Genomic DNA, 20,063 nt, shown 5'->3' with positions numbered 1-20,063 from the left:
TAATGCAGGTTATGAAAGACTTGATTCATAGTGATCAAGCAGGATTTATAACAGGGAGATATATGAAACATAATGTTAGACAAATTATTAACTTAATTGAGTACTTGGATAAGAATAATCAGATTCCTGTGGCTTTTATCTTTTTGGACGCTGAAAAAGCTTTTGATCAATTGGACTGGCAATTTTTATTTTCTTTGGTAGAGAAAATGAATTTTGGGGATAATTTTTTACATGCACTTAAAGCTATATATCAGCAGCAATCTGCACAAATTGTTGTAAATGGGGGATTGACTGAGAATTTCAATATTGAAAAGGGACAAGACAAGGATGTCCATTATCCCCATTGTTATTTGTTTTAACATTGGAAATTTTATTGATTCAGATTCGGGAATCGAAGTTAGTTAAGGGTGTAAAGATAAGGAAGAATGAGTATAAATTGCGGGCATTTGCGGATGATTTGGTTTTAATTTTGGAACAGCTGAATCAGGCGATTGATGGTTTATTAGAACTTATAACACAGTATGGGAATGTTTCTGGTTTTAAAGTTAATAATTATAAGACTAAGATATTATCTAAGAATATGTCAGTTAAAGAAAGGGAAAGTTTGATTAAAGCCACAGGTTTTCAGATGGTAAAAAAGGTTAAATACTTGGGAGTATATCTAACTGCTTCAAATGGAAAATTGTACAAGAACAATTATGAACCACTATGGGCAAAAGTCCAAAAGGATTTAATAGATTGGAAAAAATTGCAATTGTCATTGTTGGGGAGAATTTCAGCTGTAAAAATGAATGTTCTACCAAAGTTTCTTTTTTTGTTTCAGATGATACCTATTCTTAAAAAAGAGGCAAATTTGGAGGAATGGCAAAAGGGTATCAATAATTTTATATGGGCCGGGAAGAAACCAAGGGTTAAATTTAAGATATTACAGGATGCTCAAGAAAGAGGGGGACTTAAGGCACCCAATTTGAAATTATATTATGATGCAGCCGCCCTAACTTGGTTAAGTGATTGGCTTAATTTAACAAATATGGATATTCTTTTTTTGGAAGGTTGGGATTTAATATATGGTTGGCATGCATATTTAATTTTTAATAAGAAAGTTGATCGGACTTTTAAATCACATATTTTGAGGAATGCCTTACTTCGTGTTTGGAAGAAGTATTATTATACATTAAATTATAAAATACCTATCTGGGGGATTCCCAGACATGCAATTGAGGGAACCTCTAAGGGGACAAATTTTGATAAAATTTCATATAAAGAATTGTTAATTTGTTCTGGTTCGAATTGGCATTTGAAATCCCTAGATGTATTAAGGCAGCAAAATATTCTACAGTCATGGTTTCAATATTTACAAATAATGGATAGATGGACTGTAGACAAGAAAGAGGGAATAACACTAGAAGATAGACAATTGGTTATTCAGATTAAAAACCAAGGTCCGGCTCATATAAAAAGAATATATAATGTTTTATTAGAGTTAGATTCGGAAACAGAATTGGTTAAAGATTGTATGATTAAATGGGCTCAGAATATACAGGAGCCGATCTCATTGGATTTATGGGAGATAATTTGGATAAGAAATGTTAAATTTACACAAGCTCAAAATTTGAGAGAAAATTTTTATAAAATGTTTTATAGATGGCATTTAGATCCTAAAAAATTATCTTGTATGTATTCCAACATACAGCCCAAATGTTGGAGATGTGGCAATAATGATGCGACATACTTTCATATTTGGTGGAATTGTAAAAAAGTAAAGGCTTTTTGGATTATGATTTGGTGGAACATTCAAAAGATTTTTAGAAAGAAGATAAAGTTTACTCCTCAACTATTTTTACTTGGTATTTTTGTTGACTTAAATGAAAAAGAAACTACTTTGATGTTGAATTTATTAACTGCAGCAAGGTTACTAGTAGGTCTATATTGGAAGAAAGATTCTTTGCCTACTTTAGAAGAATGGATATTTAAAGTATCTAGTTTTGCAGAAATGGCAAAAATTTCTGCTTATTTAAAGGATCATACACAAGAAAGATATATTACTGTATGGGGAAGGTGGATAGATTATATTCAGAAAAAATATGGAATTAAAAAGTTTTATTTATTTTATGAATGAATATCAAATATTATAGAGAATTGTTTTATAAGTTATGGAGTTAAAGGTTAATTATGATATTTTTTTTCTTTCTCTTTTTTTTTCTTTTTTTTAATTATTATAATTTTCTTTTTCTTTTTTTTTCTTAACCCTGTATTCTGCTCTGGGAAGTGAAGGGAGGGGGGGTGGGGGTGGGAGGGAGGGTAAGGGGGGGGGTTCTCTATTTTAAAATTTTATTGTATTTTTATAAATGATTGTATGTTTTAAAAAATAAAAATTTTCAATAAAAAAAAAAAACAATGCGTGAGAGCATATGAAGCATTTCTTTCTGGGGAAGCAGCACCAGCCATGTAAAACCAGAAAAGGATGCAGTTGCTTTAAAGAGAGGAAGTGATGTCTTTATCCCGATTCCTCTTGGCAATGGAACCAAAAGTGTTTCTGAGCCTTATTTGAAACAAGGAGAAATAGAAGCATTCAAGAAGCTGTTGGCAAGCTGAGAATTTGTATTGTGAACTGTGGAATGAGAAATGCACGCAAACAAGTGGCTTAAAATCTCATTATATGTTTCTTTAGGTTGTCGTCATTTATCAGAATGTGATTCCTGCCAGTGTTTCATTGACTGCAAACAGCCAGAGCTACTTTCGTCCGAAGCAGAAGCTGCACTCGGACGATGCAGCAGCCTTTGGGAATTTTAAGATCGATGACGTTTGAGTTGTTGGTTTTTGTTTTTGTTTTTGTTTGCTTAGCATCTGCGTGTTTATTTATTTATTTATGAGACTTATATACCGCTTTAAGTGCGAGCTCTCTCTAAGCAGTGTACACCACTAAGCAATGTATATATATTTACATTGCCCCCAACAATATGGGTCCTCATTTTACCTACCTCGGAAGGATGGAAGGCTGAGTCACCCTTGTGTTTCCAGCTCCGTTGGGTTTTGGTTCAGCAGTGGATCCTGTGCCTCAAAAGTAGTATACAACCTAGTCCTAGACCCTTACATGTAAGTAACATATAAATATGAATCATTTCTAACAAGAGAGGCACTGTCATTCCGCTCATCTCCATACTCCCCCCGAGGGCCAGAGGTTCGCCCTGATAAACGTTCTTCACTGGGATGGGAAGATTGGCAGTCTGAGCAGTGGAAGGCAAGGACTCTGGGCCCCTGATCACAGGAGAATCCATGCTGGGCTTTGCAAGAAGTGCGGCTCCTTCAGGCCAGCAAATTTAGCAATGCTGGGGACCATAGAAAGGAAGGAAAAAGACAGAGGACATATAAAAGATGCATTCCCTGTCTTTTAATTCCCCATTCCCCAATGTTTTATTCTGCCTCAATAAGGCTGTGGGGGGTGGAACTTGAAGCAGAGCTTCAAGAGCTTCCTAAGACAGAGGTCTCCAACCTTTTGGGCACCAGGGACCGGTGCCATGGAGAAAGGTTTTTCCTGGACCAGAGCGGGTGTGGTTTTGAATACTGCCTGCATCCCGAGGGTGGAGCTTTGCTTGTTTGTGCGACCCTCTTGCTGGCATGCTGCGGACTGGTGCTGCTCCACGGACCAGGGGTCGAGGATCCCTGTCCTAAGGCTGCTGGGTCCCCTTTCACCATTCCCCAAGAGTTTCTCCACTGCAGGGCCAGCCTGAAGCACCGCCCGCGCCTTGCCTAACACGCTGGGCCATCTACTCGGTTGCTGAAACCAGGGATGTGAAGCCGGGAAACGGAGTTCTCTATAACAGGGATCTACAACCTTGACAGGTTTAACACTTGTGGACTTCAGCTCCCAGAATTCCTCAGCCAGCATGGCATGGAATTCTGGGAGCTGAAGTCCACAAGTGTTAAAGTTGTCACGGTTGCAGATCCCCCCTCTACAAGGAATTTTTATTTTTAATGTGTGCCGTTGTGCCCACAGGAAAAAAATGACAATAAAGGTTATCCATCCATCCTATTCTGTTCTGTGTTGTGCACATATGAACATTCTTGAAACATTTGTTATTCTGACCAGATAATGTACATCTACAAACTTTATAACCTGTCTCTGTTAAGGTAATCTTGAGGCCTATAGCGTGAGGTCTAGAAAAATAAAATCAACAGAAACAAATCCCTTCTATTAGTATTTACAGTAGCTTCCTTTAAAAAAAATCTTTATAAATATAAGAAAAAGTGTTGAAAGTAAAAATATCTATGCCTGGAGAAGGAGGAAATTGCTTGCTGTAGTGCATCCTATTGGCTGGTGGCTAAGAGAATATAAAATACATTTGCAAGTCTTTTAGAAGGGAGGGGATAAAATCTAAATTAACAGTGTATGTCATGTGTTTTGTTTCTCCTGCTGCATCATCCTGTTGATCTGATTATGCAGTGTGAATTGTAACTGAAGGTTGAAGCTGAAATTGTTGCTGCAGATCACCCAAATACTCATACGAATTATTGGAATCATTTTTGGGATCCTGATCAACATCGCTGAGGATCATTTGATATGCTACATCTTTATAGCGATACCCCATTGGAGCAGAATCTTGGTCATTCTACATCATGTTGTATTTAAAAACTCAACCAAACATCTGGGGATCCAGAGGTTGAACTGCACATAATTGCAGCCACAGGGTAAACTGCCCTTTGCTGAAGGATGCTTTGAGCTGTAATTTAGTAGCTGTTGGTTTCTTAGGCTTTGCTTTAGGAAAGGGATCACTTGGCTAGTTCAATTTCTTGACATGTCTGTTCCCCAAATTTCAGAAAATCACTGAACTCAGAGATTATCAATATTAATAGAGCTAACCTCGTTGGCTCTTTTTGTATGCAGTTCTCACTAAAGGGCTCAGTCACAATTTGCTTGCTTGGCAGCTGGCCTCTGTTTACAGTCACTTCATCAGCCTGTGGTCCCCATTACCAACCTTCACAGCTAGCTTCTGACAAGCAGAAGTCAATGGGGAAACCAGCAGGAGGTCGCAAGTCACATTAATCTGAATTTGTGCTTAAGGACTGTGTGCCATTTGCTTAATGACCACATAGAGAACCGATGGTGAAAGTCAGCATGGTGACATGGCAACACATTGAAGGACTGTACCAATTTGTAAGAGAGTTCCATCCCAACTGTGGCAAGTGGGCAAAGGACATGTGATCACTCCAATGAGAGGCAAATCAGACATATTCAAAGCATTGCCCCTGTAGCCTATAAAAACCCAGCAAATGCTCACCTGAAGGAGATTGTGGCATTCCAGTGTAAAATTTACTCCACAGAAAGCAAATTTATCATTTATTTTAAAGCTGTTTAAGCTGGAAACATGGAGGATTAATTCGGCTCCAGAGGTAAATTAACTGATCCTGGTGCTTTCTTGACTAGGAAGAGATGTACTTACCAAAAGTCTACTCTTGTTCATTCTTACAAGCTCTCTGCTGACCATCTTGGGTGGGGGTGGGGGTGGGGATAAGAACATTACAACATTCAAAAACACTTTACTGAAACACCATTCTGGGCTTCACAAAACAAACACATAATATAACAAATGGAGGAAAGTAGCCAACTTGCCCAGCCAACTTCTCAGCTTGTTTACATCTATGTCTATGATGGACTCCAGAATTTTTTTTATTGCTTCTGATGTAAGTTTTACAAAAGGTTAAAATGGTATAATTATTTATTCCAACCTTACCAAGACACTCCAATTTGCATCTCTCTTCTTCTTAGAAGCATTTCTTTTTTTAAAGCAAATCTCTTTTTTTTAATTCTTCAATTCACACAGTCATTTCTCCCTTCTGCTTTTCTAAAGGGGAAGTGGGAATAACGTGGGAAAACTATGACCCTTATCTCTATTTTCTTTTAAAGCTGCTGAAGCTTTCCCCAGACTTGCACAACAATGCTGAGAAAACACACATTAACATTCCCGTCTATTCCGAAGCAGCTTTTCTCAATCATTTCCAAAATACTGTCCTGCATGAACATAAACAAGGCTTGCTTAGAATTTAAAAGAAATGCGTCACGTTTTCTTGGTCACCTGGCACTTCTGGAGACCATCCAGGAACGGCGTAATAGGGCAGTTTATAAAAGGTGGGACTGTCCTGAACGCCAGTTCAAAGGAGAGAAGCCTCCAGGGCAAACTTTTAACTAATGTTTCCTAAAGTAGAAGGCAACAGCAACCGCGTTGTGATTTTGGAAACAAAGCCTAATTCCGAAGTGCTCCTTCTTCCCTCTGGATCCGGCTTTTACTTGGCTACTTGATCAGCTCAGCTGTACTTAGGAGGAAACGCTTTCTGATAAATTTGTACAGGGCTACTCTGCCCCCCCACCCTTCCCCCGCCACCCCCAGACATTCAAAGGGGACTAAGTAGAAAGGCCTCATTTTTAAAACAAAACAAGACAAAAAAATCAGATCGGACATAATTGCTTGGGATATACCTTAGTTTGTTCTCTTTCTATCTTTTAAAGATTGATTTAACATTTCCACAGGCTGCAACGTCCCCAGCAAGCTCCCTTGTTCTTTACAGCAAACAAAAGTTTGGAAGTCTTTAAAAACAAAAATTCTCCGAGATGCTGTGACGTCTCTAGCTGCAAAGATTAGGCTCGTGCAAGCTAGGCGGTTCCCTGAAATGGTCTAAGGAAGTGAAAACTGAGTTTTAGAAGAGGAAGAACGGCAACCCCTTTGAACGCGGGCGTTAGAGAAAAACCCGCTCTCCTCCCTCGCAGCTATCAGCCGCTCGCCAAACTTAAGGGAGAGGAAAGGAGCCGGAACGCCGGTCTTTCCACGAAACTCCGGCTGGGTGAGTTACCCTGCTCTTCCCGGGTGGGCGTCGGGCAACGCTGGGAAGATAAGAGGCTGGAGGGCGCCACGCTGAATGGGAGCGAATAGGACAACCTCGGCCAGGTCGCTCCCCGTCTCCCTTCATAATAATAATAATGATAATAATGATTGATGATGATGATGATAATAATAGTGAATTTGTCAGTGCCAATGGTAATAGGTGCCTTAGGTGTAATCCGAAAACAGCTGGAGCACCACTTGAACACCTTTGGCATTGACAAATTCGCCATTAGTCAATTGCAAAAGGCAGCTTTACTAGGAACTGCTTCCATCCTGCGACAATATCTGTAATACCATCAATTCAAACATCCACATCTGCCTATCCCAAGTCCTTGGTAAGGATTTGATAGGTAGACAAAAATGTCAAATCCAGACTGATCATCTAGCTGATTGTGCAATGATTAATAATCATAATAGTAATATAATAACAGTAACAACAATACTAATAATACTAATGCTACTAATACTAAAACTAATAATAATAATACACCAAACAGGCCTCCAAATGAAGAACAGAATGGAGGCATGGGAACACAAAGCACTACATGGCCAGTACATTAAAAAAAATAGCTGGGAAAGCAGAGACTAACAAGACCTGGCAATGGGTTAAAGAGCAGGAAAGTTGAAGAAAGAGATCTAGGGACTAATTCTGGCTGCACAAGACCAAGCCTTAAGGACAAATGTATACAAAGTCAAAATTGAGAATGGGAATTAAAAGATGGGATCATGTCTTTTCTACATTCTCTCTCTTTTTCCTTCCTTTCTATGGTCCCCAGCATTGCTGACTTTGCTGACCTAAAGGAGCCGCCCTTCTTGCAAAGCCCAGCATGCATGCTCCTCTAGTCCCAGGGTCCTTGCCTTCCACCACTCAGACTGATCTTCCAGTCCCATTGAAGAAATTTTATCAGGGTGAACCTCTGGCCCTGGGGGTGAGTATGGAGAGAAATGGAATGACAATTCCTCTTCGTGTTTTGCAAATCCCCGGTTCCCCTGTTCTGTTGCAGTAGGACTAGGAGGATTCTTTGCTATGTACTGTACGTACTGTATGAATATTCTTTTATTTTATTTTATTTTATTGAAAATTTTAAAGTTTTTACAAATAAGAAAGAAGAAGAAAAAAAAAAGACAAAAAACAAAAAACAACCCTAACCCACCCACCCCAACCCTCCCTATCCATCCCCCCCAACCTTCCCAGGGCTGAGTATAGGCTTAGTTAAAATTTTTAAAAATCTTAAAAAAAATTGAAAAAATATAAATCATAAGTATATCTAAATATATTACATAAACAACTTGTAAAGTAATTAATATTATATATATAAGAAAAAAGCATAAATATTAAAAAGAAAAAGTACTTGAAAGAGAAAAAAGTAAGAAAAAAAGAGAAAGAAGAAAAGAGATATGGAAAAAGTACAATCTATAAAATATTAAAATTTATATATAAGTTATTGAAAAACTAAATGATATTTTTATATCCAATTTATATTGTATAAAATTTATCCATTTTTCCCATACCGCAAAGAATTTCTCTTGCGATTGCTCCTTTAAGAAAGCCGAAATCTTTGCCATTTCCGCCAAATAAGAAACTTTAAAAAACCACTCTTGCAAGGTAGGCAAGGATTCCTTCTTCCAATATTGCCCTACTAACAGCCTTGCGGCTGTAATCAAATTTAACATCAATATAACCTCCTTAGCGTCACAATCAGTAACAATACCTAACAAAAACAATTGTGGGGTAAATTTTACCCTCTTTCTAAAACTTCTTTGAATATTCCACCATATCTTAATCCAAAAGGCTTTTATATTTTTACACGACCACCAAATATGATAATAAGTAGCATCCAAATAACCACATCTCCAACATTTAGGCTGTAAGTCAGGATACATACGAGACATTTTTTGTGGATCACGGTGCCATCTATAAAACATTTTATAGAAATTCTCCCTTAAGTTCTGGGCTTGTGTGAATTTAACATTCCTCACCCAGATAGTTTCCCAGGTATCCAGTAGAACTGGTTCACCAAAATTTTGTGTCCATTTAATCATACATTCTTTAATTAAATCTGATTCTGAATCCAGTTCTACTAGAACCCCATAAATTCTCTTAATATGAGTTCGCCTTTGATCTTTTACTTGTTTAAAAAGGTTTTCATCTTCTTTAAGCAGGCCCATATTATGGTCCATCTTCCATCTATCCACTATTTGTCTATACTGAAACCATGTATAAATAATATTTTCATGTGCTAAATCGTCCAAAGATTTTAACTGCCAATTTTGACCATCCCATCTAAGTAATTGTGTATAAGAAACACTATCCATCTTAACTCCTCTCCTTATCCCCTCTATCGCATGTCAAGGTATAGCCCATAATGGTATTTTAAAATCACTTTTATAATATTTCCTCCAAACCCTTCTGTTGCAATAGGACTAGGAGGATACTTTGCTATGTACTGCACATACTGTATGAATATTCTTGATCCATTTGTTTTATTGGCCAGCTAATGTAGCAGCTAAGAAGTATATACCCTCTCCCCCTTAAGGTGGTCTTGAGGTGAGCATGAGGCCTAGAAAAATAACATTAAAACAACAAAAAAGTCCTGGTTCAGGGACATTTGGAATTTTGTTGGTTCTCAACTCCTGACTATCACTGATCTTGTGATTTCTCTCTCTCTCTTTTCCAGATCACACAGATATTCATAGGAATCATAGGAATGATTTTTGGGATCCTGCTTGATATAATGAATGATTATTTCATCATCTATAGTGTTATAAAGATCGCTTATTGGAGTGGCATCTTGGTAATTTTACATAATGGTGTGTTTAAAAAGGTTAACAGCCCAACCAGGGATCCAGATGCACATCACAGCAGCTTCAGGGCAAACCGGTCTTACCTGAAGGATGCTATAGTTCAGCAGATTGGCTAGTTCCAGTTTGTGGCTTATGTCTGTTCTCCAGATTTCAGAAAACCGCTGAACGGAGAGATTACAACCTTAATAGAAGATATTACATTGACTCTCTTTCCTCAATTATCAAACAGCTCATTCAGCGATCATTTCAAATCACAATAAGTGTGTGTGTGTGTGGGGGGGGACCGGTTTTCAAACATCTGTCCATCAAAGTGTCTTCAATGTCCCCATGATTGCAATTTGGTTGCTTGGCGACTGGTGTGCATTTATAGTGGCTTTAGCATCCCGTGGTCATCAGATCACCGTTTGCAGCCTTCATCATCGGCTTCTGACAAGTTAAGTCAATGGGGAAGCTACGGTCGCAACAGGTTGCAAGTCACATCCATACGAATTTGTGCTTAATGACTTATTTGATTCACTCTATTACTGCATCTGGAACTGTCAATATAAGTCAACACAGTCATGTCACATAACACTTAATAACTGCACCAACTTGCCCAACTCAATTTTGGTGGGTGAGGACTGCCCAGATAATAACTCTGAATATCAATTGCCATTCAGGGCTACACTTCCTAGTGGTTTCATTCAACTTGACTCCTGAGTCTGAGAGTTGTTCACAGCCGCTGGGGACCTGTGTCCTTGCCACAACAACATGGGGAAAATGCTGAATACTACTGCAGTGCTACATAAAGTAAAATGCCTGTGACTGTAGCTCCTTCTTTAATGCCTCAAATCAGCTGCATCTTCAACTGGAATAGGGAACGTTGATTGAGTTTCAGCACAACAGATAATCAGAGAACAATAGGCAGGAATTTAAAATGGGAGAGAGAGAGAAATTATGGGTCTACATTGTTCTCTGGGCATGTAGCCATTGTGGTTCCCTTGCTTTTCCTTCTCTTCCAGTACATCATCTCTGGATCCTTAGCTGTGGCAGCTGCTCGGAATCCCAAGATCCCTCTGGTAATTAACCCATGTGACCCAAGTGAACAACATAGCTAAATCAGAAACCCTCCATTTCTGGGATCCTGGCCATGATCTCCCCCTTCTTCAGGAAAGGTTGGGAAAAAAAACCTCTCATCTGAAGCCCTGGAGAGCTACAAGCTCCTGGATTGCCAATCTTATGATGTTCCTGGATCATTAACATCTATTGGTGCATCATGATGATTCTGGATTGTTTAAGAGCCTCTCCATTCCAACTTCTTGTCCTGAATTCCCTTTTTGGAAACTCCAGGTGTTTTGTGGGTCATTTTATGCTAACATTTGGCAAAGAGGTTCTTTGTCTCAATCTCCAACTGAATATTCTGATTAGATGAGGCAGTTGCACTACTTAAGAACAACATGAAGGGAATTCAGCCATACCTGAGGGTGTAGAGCAGCAGTTCTATACCCCGCACCCCTAGAACGCTTATGATATATTCTCGCATCCCTTACAAAAAATGGTGCATATACACTATAATTTTGAAACTTCTAAACCCAGGTTTTTGTACCCTCTGGAATATCGTCTTGCACCCCCAGGGGGTGCGAGCATCCCCAGTTGGGAACCCCTGGTGTAGAGAGTAAAAGTCTGAAGCAAATTCAGAGCACAAAATCAGTTGAATCTCTTCATATGTGTGCGCCCATTTTTGTACATTTATTAATTTATTTTATTCCTCCTAGGTGCAAGGTGCGCTGGCCATGAATGTGATAAGTGCTGTATCAGCTGGTATTGGCATCATATTCTTGTCTTTCAGTATCACCACCCGTTTTTCATATCATTTCATGTTCCTTTGCCGTGAATTTGAACACAGTTATCAGGAAAAGTGTTATGAAAGTCTTGTAAGTCTGTGACCTTTCAGAATTGCTCTAAAAAGTTGGCCTCAGTACGACAGAGAAAGCAAAGGGAGCTCGTGGTAACCTCTAGCTGGACATGCAAATCTTTGGAGGGACATGGTGGGATCAAAAATATCTTTCAAACAGAGTTTTAACCATGGAATGGAGGGACAGAAATGTTGTCTTGGGGGTTTGAAAAGTTTGCCTGCTCTAATTTTCTTTCTCCCAATCTTTTCAGAACAGCTTCAAGAGTGATGTCTTCAAGGCATGGGCAAGAATTAAAATGGCAGAGTTTTGCCAGAGTTTTAATGGAATTGTTGTACCTGGCATTTCACTTTTTTTAATCAAATGTTAACTCTTTGTTTCACAAAAAGGTAGTTTGCAGTTTTTATTGTGTGGACAGGTCCCACCTTCACTAGGTGCTAGCTATGCTACTTAGGATGTGTTAGTCAGTCTGATGAGGTAGAACCAGTGCTTTTTTTGTAAAAAAAAAAAAAAAAGGTGCCAGAACTCACACATGTCATATAACCTGCCTTGCCTACCCTACAAGCTTCCATCCAAAAAAGTGCCAGAACTCCATTCTGGGCGTTCTATGAGAAAAAAAACCCTGGGCAGAATTGACCAGTAAACCATCTCTGCAGGAAAGCTACTGCTAATGTTATTGAAATTGGCTGTAATAACAGAAACATGCACTGCTGTTTGTGCTGTCCCTCCTCCCTGAATTACAGTTGTGGCCAAAATTGTGGCAACCTTTTGGGAAAAGTGTATTTTTGAGGTTTGATGGCTAATAACACCACTTTTTTTGAGTAGTACCATAAAATTATATATCAACGGAAAGATAATTTAATCAAGAATGTAATGCAACAAAGTTTGTTCAATTTTCTGTAGTATATTTTATAAAAAGGTACAGCCAAATAACCAGAAAAAGGAAGCATAACTTGCTTAGGTTGATATCAGGTAGCTTTCCTTCATCTGATTGTAGCCAATGAGCATGAGTGTTTAGAGAGCCAATCAGGTGTCATCTTGTTTTGGCATTGAGCAAATCAGATCACAGTAGGATTCAGTTACTGATGTCATGTATTGAAACTGAGAGGAGGACATCATCAGTGTATTATGTGATCGCTATCAAGTTGGTTGGGATTTTTTGTGTTCTTTCATTTAGTGAGCTTGTAAAACGTAATAAAATTAATGGTCCAAAGAGTTGACTGGTTGCCTAGAAAGTGATGTAAAATAGTATTATTAAGTGAACAAGGCTACAGTTATAAAGAAATTAGAAGAAAAATTGGTGGAAACTTAACCAAAGGTGTCATTTCTACTGTACACTTTTCCCAAAAGGTTGCTACAATTTTGGCCACTACTGTAGGTGTTGACCTGAGATAGTCTTGAATTATTTCATTGCTCTCATGTTTTTTAAAAAACACTTCTTCTTCCCTTTTGCCCAGGCAAAACAGAGCCTGCATATCTAATCCAGGTCATCTTCCTTACTCTAGAACTGGAGATACATATGCCTATCTCTATTTATAAAAATAGATATGTTTCTCTTCTACTTCATCGATAGCATATCATTCAAGGAATTTTGGCTGTTCTTCTTATATTCACCATCCTGGAGTTTTGCATCACCATCTCTGTTGCATCATTTGGCTGTAAAATGCTTTGCCGAAATGCCCTCACTGAAACGGTAAGATTCCAAAGGAAGAAGGGTAGTTAATCAAGGGAAGCAGATTCAGAAACAAATGCTGGCCAATAAGCTTAGTTTCTAGGGTAGCTCATACATTGTATTAAGTGTGCTGTCAAAGAAACAAAATAATCATTTGGCTTCACACAGTATGTTATGTTGCAAATCCCAAGTTATGGTTGATTCTCATATTGTGATAAACCTAATGGAAACAAACTACCTTACCTATCTCAGTGAGCCCAACCTTCATCTCTAACTAAGACTTGCTCAGAGTTGCCTCAGACTGGAAGATGGGTAGCAAATGAGTTTGATAATAAAATTGACAATACGTATCACCTCATCTGCACACAGTCCAGCAACACTTCAGGTAGAATCCCCAAAATGTGTATGAGCATATGAAGCATTTCTTTCTGGGGAAGCAGCACCAGCCATGTTAAACCAGAAAAGGATGCAGTTGCTTTAAAGAGAGGAAGTGATGTCTTTATCCAGATTCCTCTTGGCAACGGAACCAAAAGTGCTGAGCCTTATTTGAAACAAGGAGAGACAGAAGCATTCAAGAAGCTATTGGCAGGCTGAGAATTTGTATTGTGAACTGTGGAATGAGAAATGCACGCAAACAAGTGGCTTAAAATCTCATTATATGTTTCTTTAGGTTGTCGTCATTTATGAGAATGTGACTCCTGCCAGTGTTGAACATCCATCCATCGACTGCAAACAGCCAGAGTTCCCTTGAGTTGCTTTTCCTTCTTGGCAGCTATTCTGGAATACATTGGCTCCTGCAAAATTGAAGACTTGAACTTTTGAAGGATTTGCATGGAACTTTTACTCAGCGGAACCTAAAATATTTAGTGGGCTAAGCCAAACACCATGTGTAAAAGATCTTGAGAATGTGAATGTTCTTGATTGCTGGTTAAGACATGTCTCTGTGAACTGGTTGGCACTTTGTACCAACCTTGTTATGTTTTGCTGTTGGAAAATGCACAATTGGTCGAGTTTATACAACACATTATGGATAAGCTATAGTTTCTACTTTACAATGGCTGTGTCACAGATTAGACAAAATCCAAAGCTTACTTCAACAGAACTTAGGAAAATATTTTGTTGCACTCAGCTACACTCATACAACCAATTATGCTAGTTGTGTGAAATCATCTAATGCTTGCAACACACTCCAGAATTTGATTTGTGGGATGTAACAATGACCCTGGGAAGCCTTCATATAAAAGTCTCAGCAGCCGTATATTCCAATGAAAACTAAAGAGTCAAATTTATAGCCATAATTTAAAATTTTAACCTGTTTGTTCAGTGGTTAAGATACCAGGAGACTGTGAGTTCTAGTCCCACCTTATAAAGAAAAGCCAGCTGGGCGACTCTGGGCCATTCTCTCTCTCAGCCCAACTAATTTCATAGGGTTGTTGTGGGGAAAGCTGGAAGAGGAAGGAATATTAGCTATGTTTGCTGCCTTAAATCATTTATAAAAATAATGAAGACAGGATATAAATGTATACAGAAGACAAACCGTGTTTCCTTGCCACTCGACCTTCCATCAAGGCTGCCTTCTGCCCATCCAGCTTATCTCACTATTTTATTTTAGGCAAGACTGTACTCCAGACTAATAATAATAAACTGCTGAGCACTTATTACTTGCTGTTTTTATTTTCTCTAAGTTCCACAGAAATAAAGAGGGTCATAGGGGTGTGTGCGCGCGCGTGTGTGTCTCATTGTTTGGGATACTCTCTCTCTTTTCTCTCTCATTTTGCCGGCCCTGGTGCTTAACAACAAAGAAGAGTGTGGAAGGCTTAAAAGATACCCAGATGCTGCAATGTGTCCACATTTAACAAAGATCAGGCATAATAATAATAACAACAATGTGTGAGACCATATGAAGCATTTCTTTCTGGGGAAGCAGCACCAGCCATGTAAAACCAGAAAAGGATGCAGTTGCTTTAAAGAGAGGAAGTGATGTCTTTATCCCGATTCCTCTTGGCAATGGAACCAAAAGTGTTTCTGAGCCTTATTTGAAACAAGGAGAAATAGAAGCATTCAAGAAGCTGTTGGCAAGCTGAGAATTTGTATTGTGAACTGTGGAATGAGAAATGCACGCAAACAAGTGGCTTAAAATCTCATTATATGTTTCTTTAGGTTGTTGTCATTTATCAGAATGTGATTCCTGCCAGTGTTTCATCGACGGCAAACAGCCAGAACTGCTTTCGTCCGAAGCAGAAGCTGGATTCGGGTGATGCAGCAGCCTTTGAGAATTTTAAGATCGATGATGTTTGAGTTGTTGGTTTTTGTTTTTGTTTTTGTTTGCTTAGCATCTGCGTGTTTCCAGCTCCATTGGGTTTAGGTTCAGCAGCGGATCCTGTGCCTCGAAAGCAGTATACAACCTAGACCCTTACATGTAAGTAACATATAAATATGAATCATTCCTAATTTTTAACAAGAGAGGCACCGTCATTCCAGATGGGGTGTGGTTTTGAATACTGCCTGCATCCCGAGGGTGGAGGTTTGCTTGTTTGTGCGACCCTCTTGCTGGCATGCTGCGGACTGGTCCTGGTCCACGGACCAAGGGTCGAGGACCCCTGTCCTAAGGATGCTGGGTCCCCTTTCGCCATTCCCCAAGAGTTTCTCCACTGCAGGGCCAGCCTGAAGCACTGCCCATGCTTCGGCTAATGTGCCGGGCCATCTACTCGGTTGCCGAAAAGGGGGATGCGAAGCCAGGAAACGGAATTCTCTATAACAGGGATCTACAACTTTGACAGCTTTAACACTTGTGGACTTCAGCTCCCAGAATTCCTCAGCCAGCATGGCATAGAATTCTGGCTGAGGAATTCTGGGAGCTGAAGTCCACAAGTGTTAAAGTTGTCACGGTTACAGATCCCTCCTCTACAAGGAATTTTCATTTTTAATGTGTGCCGTTGTGCCCACAGGAAAAAAATGACAATAAAGGTTATTCATCCATCCTATTCTGTTGCAATAGTATCATGAGGATTCTGTGTTGTGCACGTATGAACATTCTTGAAAGATTTGTTATTCTGACCAGATAATGTACATCTATAAACTTTATAACCTGTCTCTGTTAAGGTAATCTTGAGGCCTGTAGCGTGAGATCTGGAAAAATAAAATACAGAAACAAATCCCTTCTCTTAGTATTTACAGTAGCTCTATGTGGTCATTTGCTTAATGACCACATAGAGAACCGATGGTGCAAGTCAGCATGATGACATGGCAACACATTGAAGGACTGTACCAATTTGTAAGAGAGTTCCATCCCAACCATGGCAGGTGGAGACTTGCCTGTATAACCATTCTATTACCAGTGGCCATTCCATGGCTATGGTTCCTAGTGGCTTAATTCAACTTGCACCATGAGGCTGAGCATAGTTCGCAGCATCTGAAGGACTGCACCAATTTGTAAGAGAGTTCCATCCCAACTGTGGCAAGTGGGCAAAGGACATATGATCAGTCCAATGAAAGGCAAATCACAGTTATTCAAAGAATTTGGCCCTATAGCCTATGAAAACCCAGCAAATGCTCTCCTGAAGGAGATTGTGGCATTCCAGTGTAAAATTTACTCCACAGAAAGCAAATTTATCATTTATTTTAAAGCTGTCTAAACTGGAAACATGGAGGATTAATTTGGTTCCAGAGGTAAATTAACTGATTCTGGGGCTTTCTTGACTAGGAAGAGATGTACTTACCAAAAGTCACTCCTGTTCACTCTTACAAGCTCTCTGCTGACCATCAGGGGTGGGGGGTGGGGTGGGGATAAGAACATTACAACATTCAAAAACACTTTACTGAAACACCATTCTGGGCTTCACAAAACAAATACATAATATAACAAATGGAGGAAAGTAGCCAACTTGCCTAGCCAACTTCTCAGCTGGTTTACATCTATGTCTATGATGGACTCCAGGATTTTTTTTATCATTTTTGATGTAAGTTTTACAAAAAGTTAAAATGGTATAATTATTTATTCCAACTTTACCAAGACACTCCAACTTGCATCACTGTTGTTCTTAGAAGCATTTCTTTTTTTAAAGCAAATCTCTTTTTTTTAATTCTTCAATTCACAGTCATTTCTTCCTTCTGCTTTTCTAAAGGGGAAGTGGGAATAACATAAACAATTTCTGCCTAAATTCTGTTTTTTAAGCAGAAAATCATTCTTTGTTTTGTAAAGATAGCCAAATAACAGTGCACACAAAAATCACTTTTGTGAGAATTTCTTCTTTAAAATAATTGGGAAACGTTTAGATCAAGAGCTGGGAAAGAAGTCTGGCAAGATGGTTTTTGCTGAAATCTCTGAAGCCAGAAAAAAAGCTTATAAAGTTCCCTCTATTTGGACAACAAAATCTCAACCATTTATTTTACAAAAACGGAAGGAGGGGTAGGGAGGGAGGGATAAGCAAATAATATCAAGTAGGGCTGTCTAATGATTTCAATTTAATTCCAAAAATATGTTTTGCAATATGTAAGTGGGAAAACGATGACCCTTATCTTATTATTTTTAAAGCAGCTGAATCTTTTCCCAGACTTGCACCATAATCCTGAGAAAAAACACAGGCACCACGTTAATATTCCCATGTATTCCGAAGCAGCTTTTCTCCATCTTTTCCAAAATACTGTCCTGCATGAGCATAAACAAGGGTTGCTTAGAATTTAAAAGAAATGCGTCACGTTTTCTTGGTCACCTGGCACTTCTGAAGACCATCCCAGAACGGCGTAATAGGGCAGTTTATAAACGGTGGGATTGTCTGAACGCCAGTTCAAAGGAGAGAAACCTCCAGGGCAATCTTTAAGCTAATGTTTCCTAAACTAGAAGGCAGCAGCAACCGCGTTGTGATTTTGGAAACAAAGCCTAATTCAGAAGTGCTCCTTCTTCTCTCTGGATCCAGCTTTTACTTGGCTACTTGATCAGCTCAGCTGTACTCAGGAGGAAACGCTTTCTGATAAATTTGTACAGGGCTACTCTGCCCCCCACCTTTCCCCCGCCACCCCCAGACATTCAAAGGGGACTAAGTAGAAAGGCCTCATTTTAAAAAAAACAAAACAAAACAAAAATCAGATCGGACATAATTGCCTGGGATATACCTTAGTTCAAGGCTTTTCAACCAGTGGTACGGGTACCACCTGTGGTACATTGGCACCTGGCAGGTGGTACACGACCATCCTAGAAAAGTGGTAGTGGGGGAGGGGAATGAGCTGAACCAGTGGCAGCACTGCACAAGCCTGAGCGAGAGATGGCTGGAGCTGCAGGGCTGTCAGGGCTCAGTGCAAGCGCCAGGATCAATGCCGCTTTCCAGCTGATCGGTGCTTCGGGGCTGTCAGGGCTCAGCGGAAGCGCCAGGATCAACAACAGGCTCCAGCTGAAAAGCAGCACTGATCCTGGCACTTCTGCTGAGCCCAGAAGAAGCGCCGATTAGCTGGAATGTTGCAGCATCTCCAGGGTCTTGTGATTTACATTCAGATGCTTGGCAACTGATTTATATTTATAACAGTCACAGTGTTCCAGGGTCATGTGAAATGACCAAAACCTGCTGCAACCACCCAGCAGACGGGGGAAATAAAAACCAAACACCTCCCGCCCCACCCCCACTGCCAATCCTCAACAAAAATGCTCACAACAATGAAAACCTCGGACAGGAGGAAGAGCACTGCTGGGCGGGCAGGCAGGTGTTTTGCTCAGCTGTGGCTTGGTGGGCACTTTTTGCAGTGCCATTGTAACTTTGAACAGTCACTAAGTGAACTGTTATAAATCGAGGATTAACTGTATTTTATCACTTTTTTCCTCTTTTTTTTGGTCATCAAGGTTTTTTTTTTAATTAAATTTTTTTGCAATTTTACAATAAAATCCCTCTCCCACTGCCTCCCTACCCTCCCAGAAACCCTCCCCCCGTCTTCCCAGAGCTGAATACAGGGTTAACTAGAACTAAAAAATACAAAACATTTAAACTTAAATAAACCTCAAACAAATATTACATTAAAAAAAACAATTTTTTAAGTACTTTAAGTCCAATATATATATATATATATAAAATAAAAAATACTTATTATCTTAAACTTTAAACATAAATTATTCAAAAGCTAAATAATATCTTTTAATATCATACTTATACTTTATAAAGTTTATCCATCTTTTCCACACCAAGAGATATTTCTCTTGCGATTGATCTTTCAAATAAGCCGAAATTTTTGCCATTTCAGATAAGTAAGAAACTTTAAAAAACCATTCCTCCAAAGTAGGCAAAAATTCCTTCTTCCAATATTGTCCTATCAACAACCTTGCCGCTGTGATTAAATTTAACATTAAAATAATTTCTTTATCGTCACAATCAACAATAATACCTAACAAAAACAATTGTGGAGTGAATTTTATCCTTCTATTAAAATTTTTTTGAATATTCCACCATATCTTTATCCAAAAAACTTTTATGCTTTTACATGACCACCAAATATGATAATACGTTGCATCCAGACAACCACATCTCCAACATTTAGGTTGCAAATTTGAATACATACGAGACATCTTTTGTGGATCAAGGTGCCGTCTATAAAACATTTTATAAAAATTTTCCCGTAAATTTTGAGCTTGCGTAAATTTAATATTCCTCACCCAAATTATCTCCCATGTTTCTAATAAAACAGGTTCATCAAAATTTTGAGCCCATTTAACCATGCAATCTTTAACTAATTCTGTTTCTGAATCCAATTCCACTAATACACAATAAATTCTTTTTATGTGAGTTCGACTTTGATCTTTAATTTGTTTCAGCAAGTTTTTATCCTCTCTAATCA

At 39.0% G+C, this 20,063-nt stretch overlaps 1 protein-coding gene across 3 annotated transcripts; it reads left to right on the top strand.

The window, feature by feature from the left end:
• Window positions 1–6,166: 6,166 nt before the first annotated feature.
• On the top strand, window positions 6,167–14,906 carry LOC120300170 (membrane-spanning 4-domains subfamily A member 4A-like). 3 transcript variants are annotated; one of them, XR_005554575.1, is made up of 7 exons: window positions 6,167–6,837; window positions 7,655–7,807; window positions 9,557–9,673; window positions 10,685–10,741; window positions 11,438–11,483; window positions 13,033–13,268; window positions 13,918–14,906. XR_005554575.1 is itself a non-coding variant. In XM_039325816.1 (7 exons), the coding sequence occupies exons 2-7, from the start codon at window positions 7,706–7,708 to the stop codon at window positions 13,996–13,998; spliced, it is 636 nt and encodes a 211-aa protein (XP_039181750.1). In that variant the 5' UTR covers window positions 6,167–6,837; window positions 7,655–7,705; the 3' UTR covers window positions 13,999–14,906. The 3 variants fall into 3 exon arrangements, 1 of the variants encoding a protein (XP_039181750.1); XR_005554574.1 differs by having other exon boundaries at window positions 11,438–11,596; XM_039325816.1 differs by having other exon boundaries at window positions 11,438–11,596; window positions 13,149–13,268.
• Window positions 14,907–20,063: the final 5,157 nt, after the last annotated feature.

The sequence above is a fragment of the Crotalus tigris genome, unplaced genomic scaffold (genome assembly GCF_016545835.1).
Source record: "Crotalus tigris isolate CLP2741 ecotype Arizona unplaced genomic scaffold, ASM1654583v1 scf7180000024338.4412243, whole genome shotgun sequence".
Lineage (NCBI taxonomy): Eukaryota > Metazoa > Chordata > Lepidosauria > Squamata > Viperidae > Crotalus > Crotalus tigris.
Note: the sequence above shows the minus strand (reverse complement) of the source record. Positions and strands in the feature narration are given on the sequence as shown.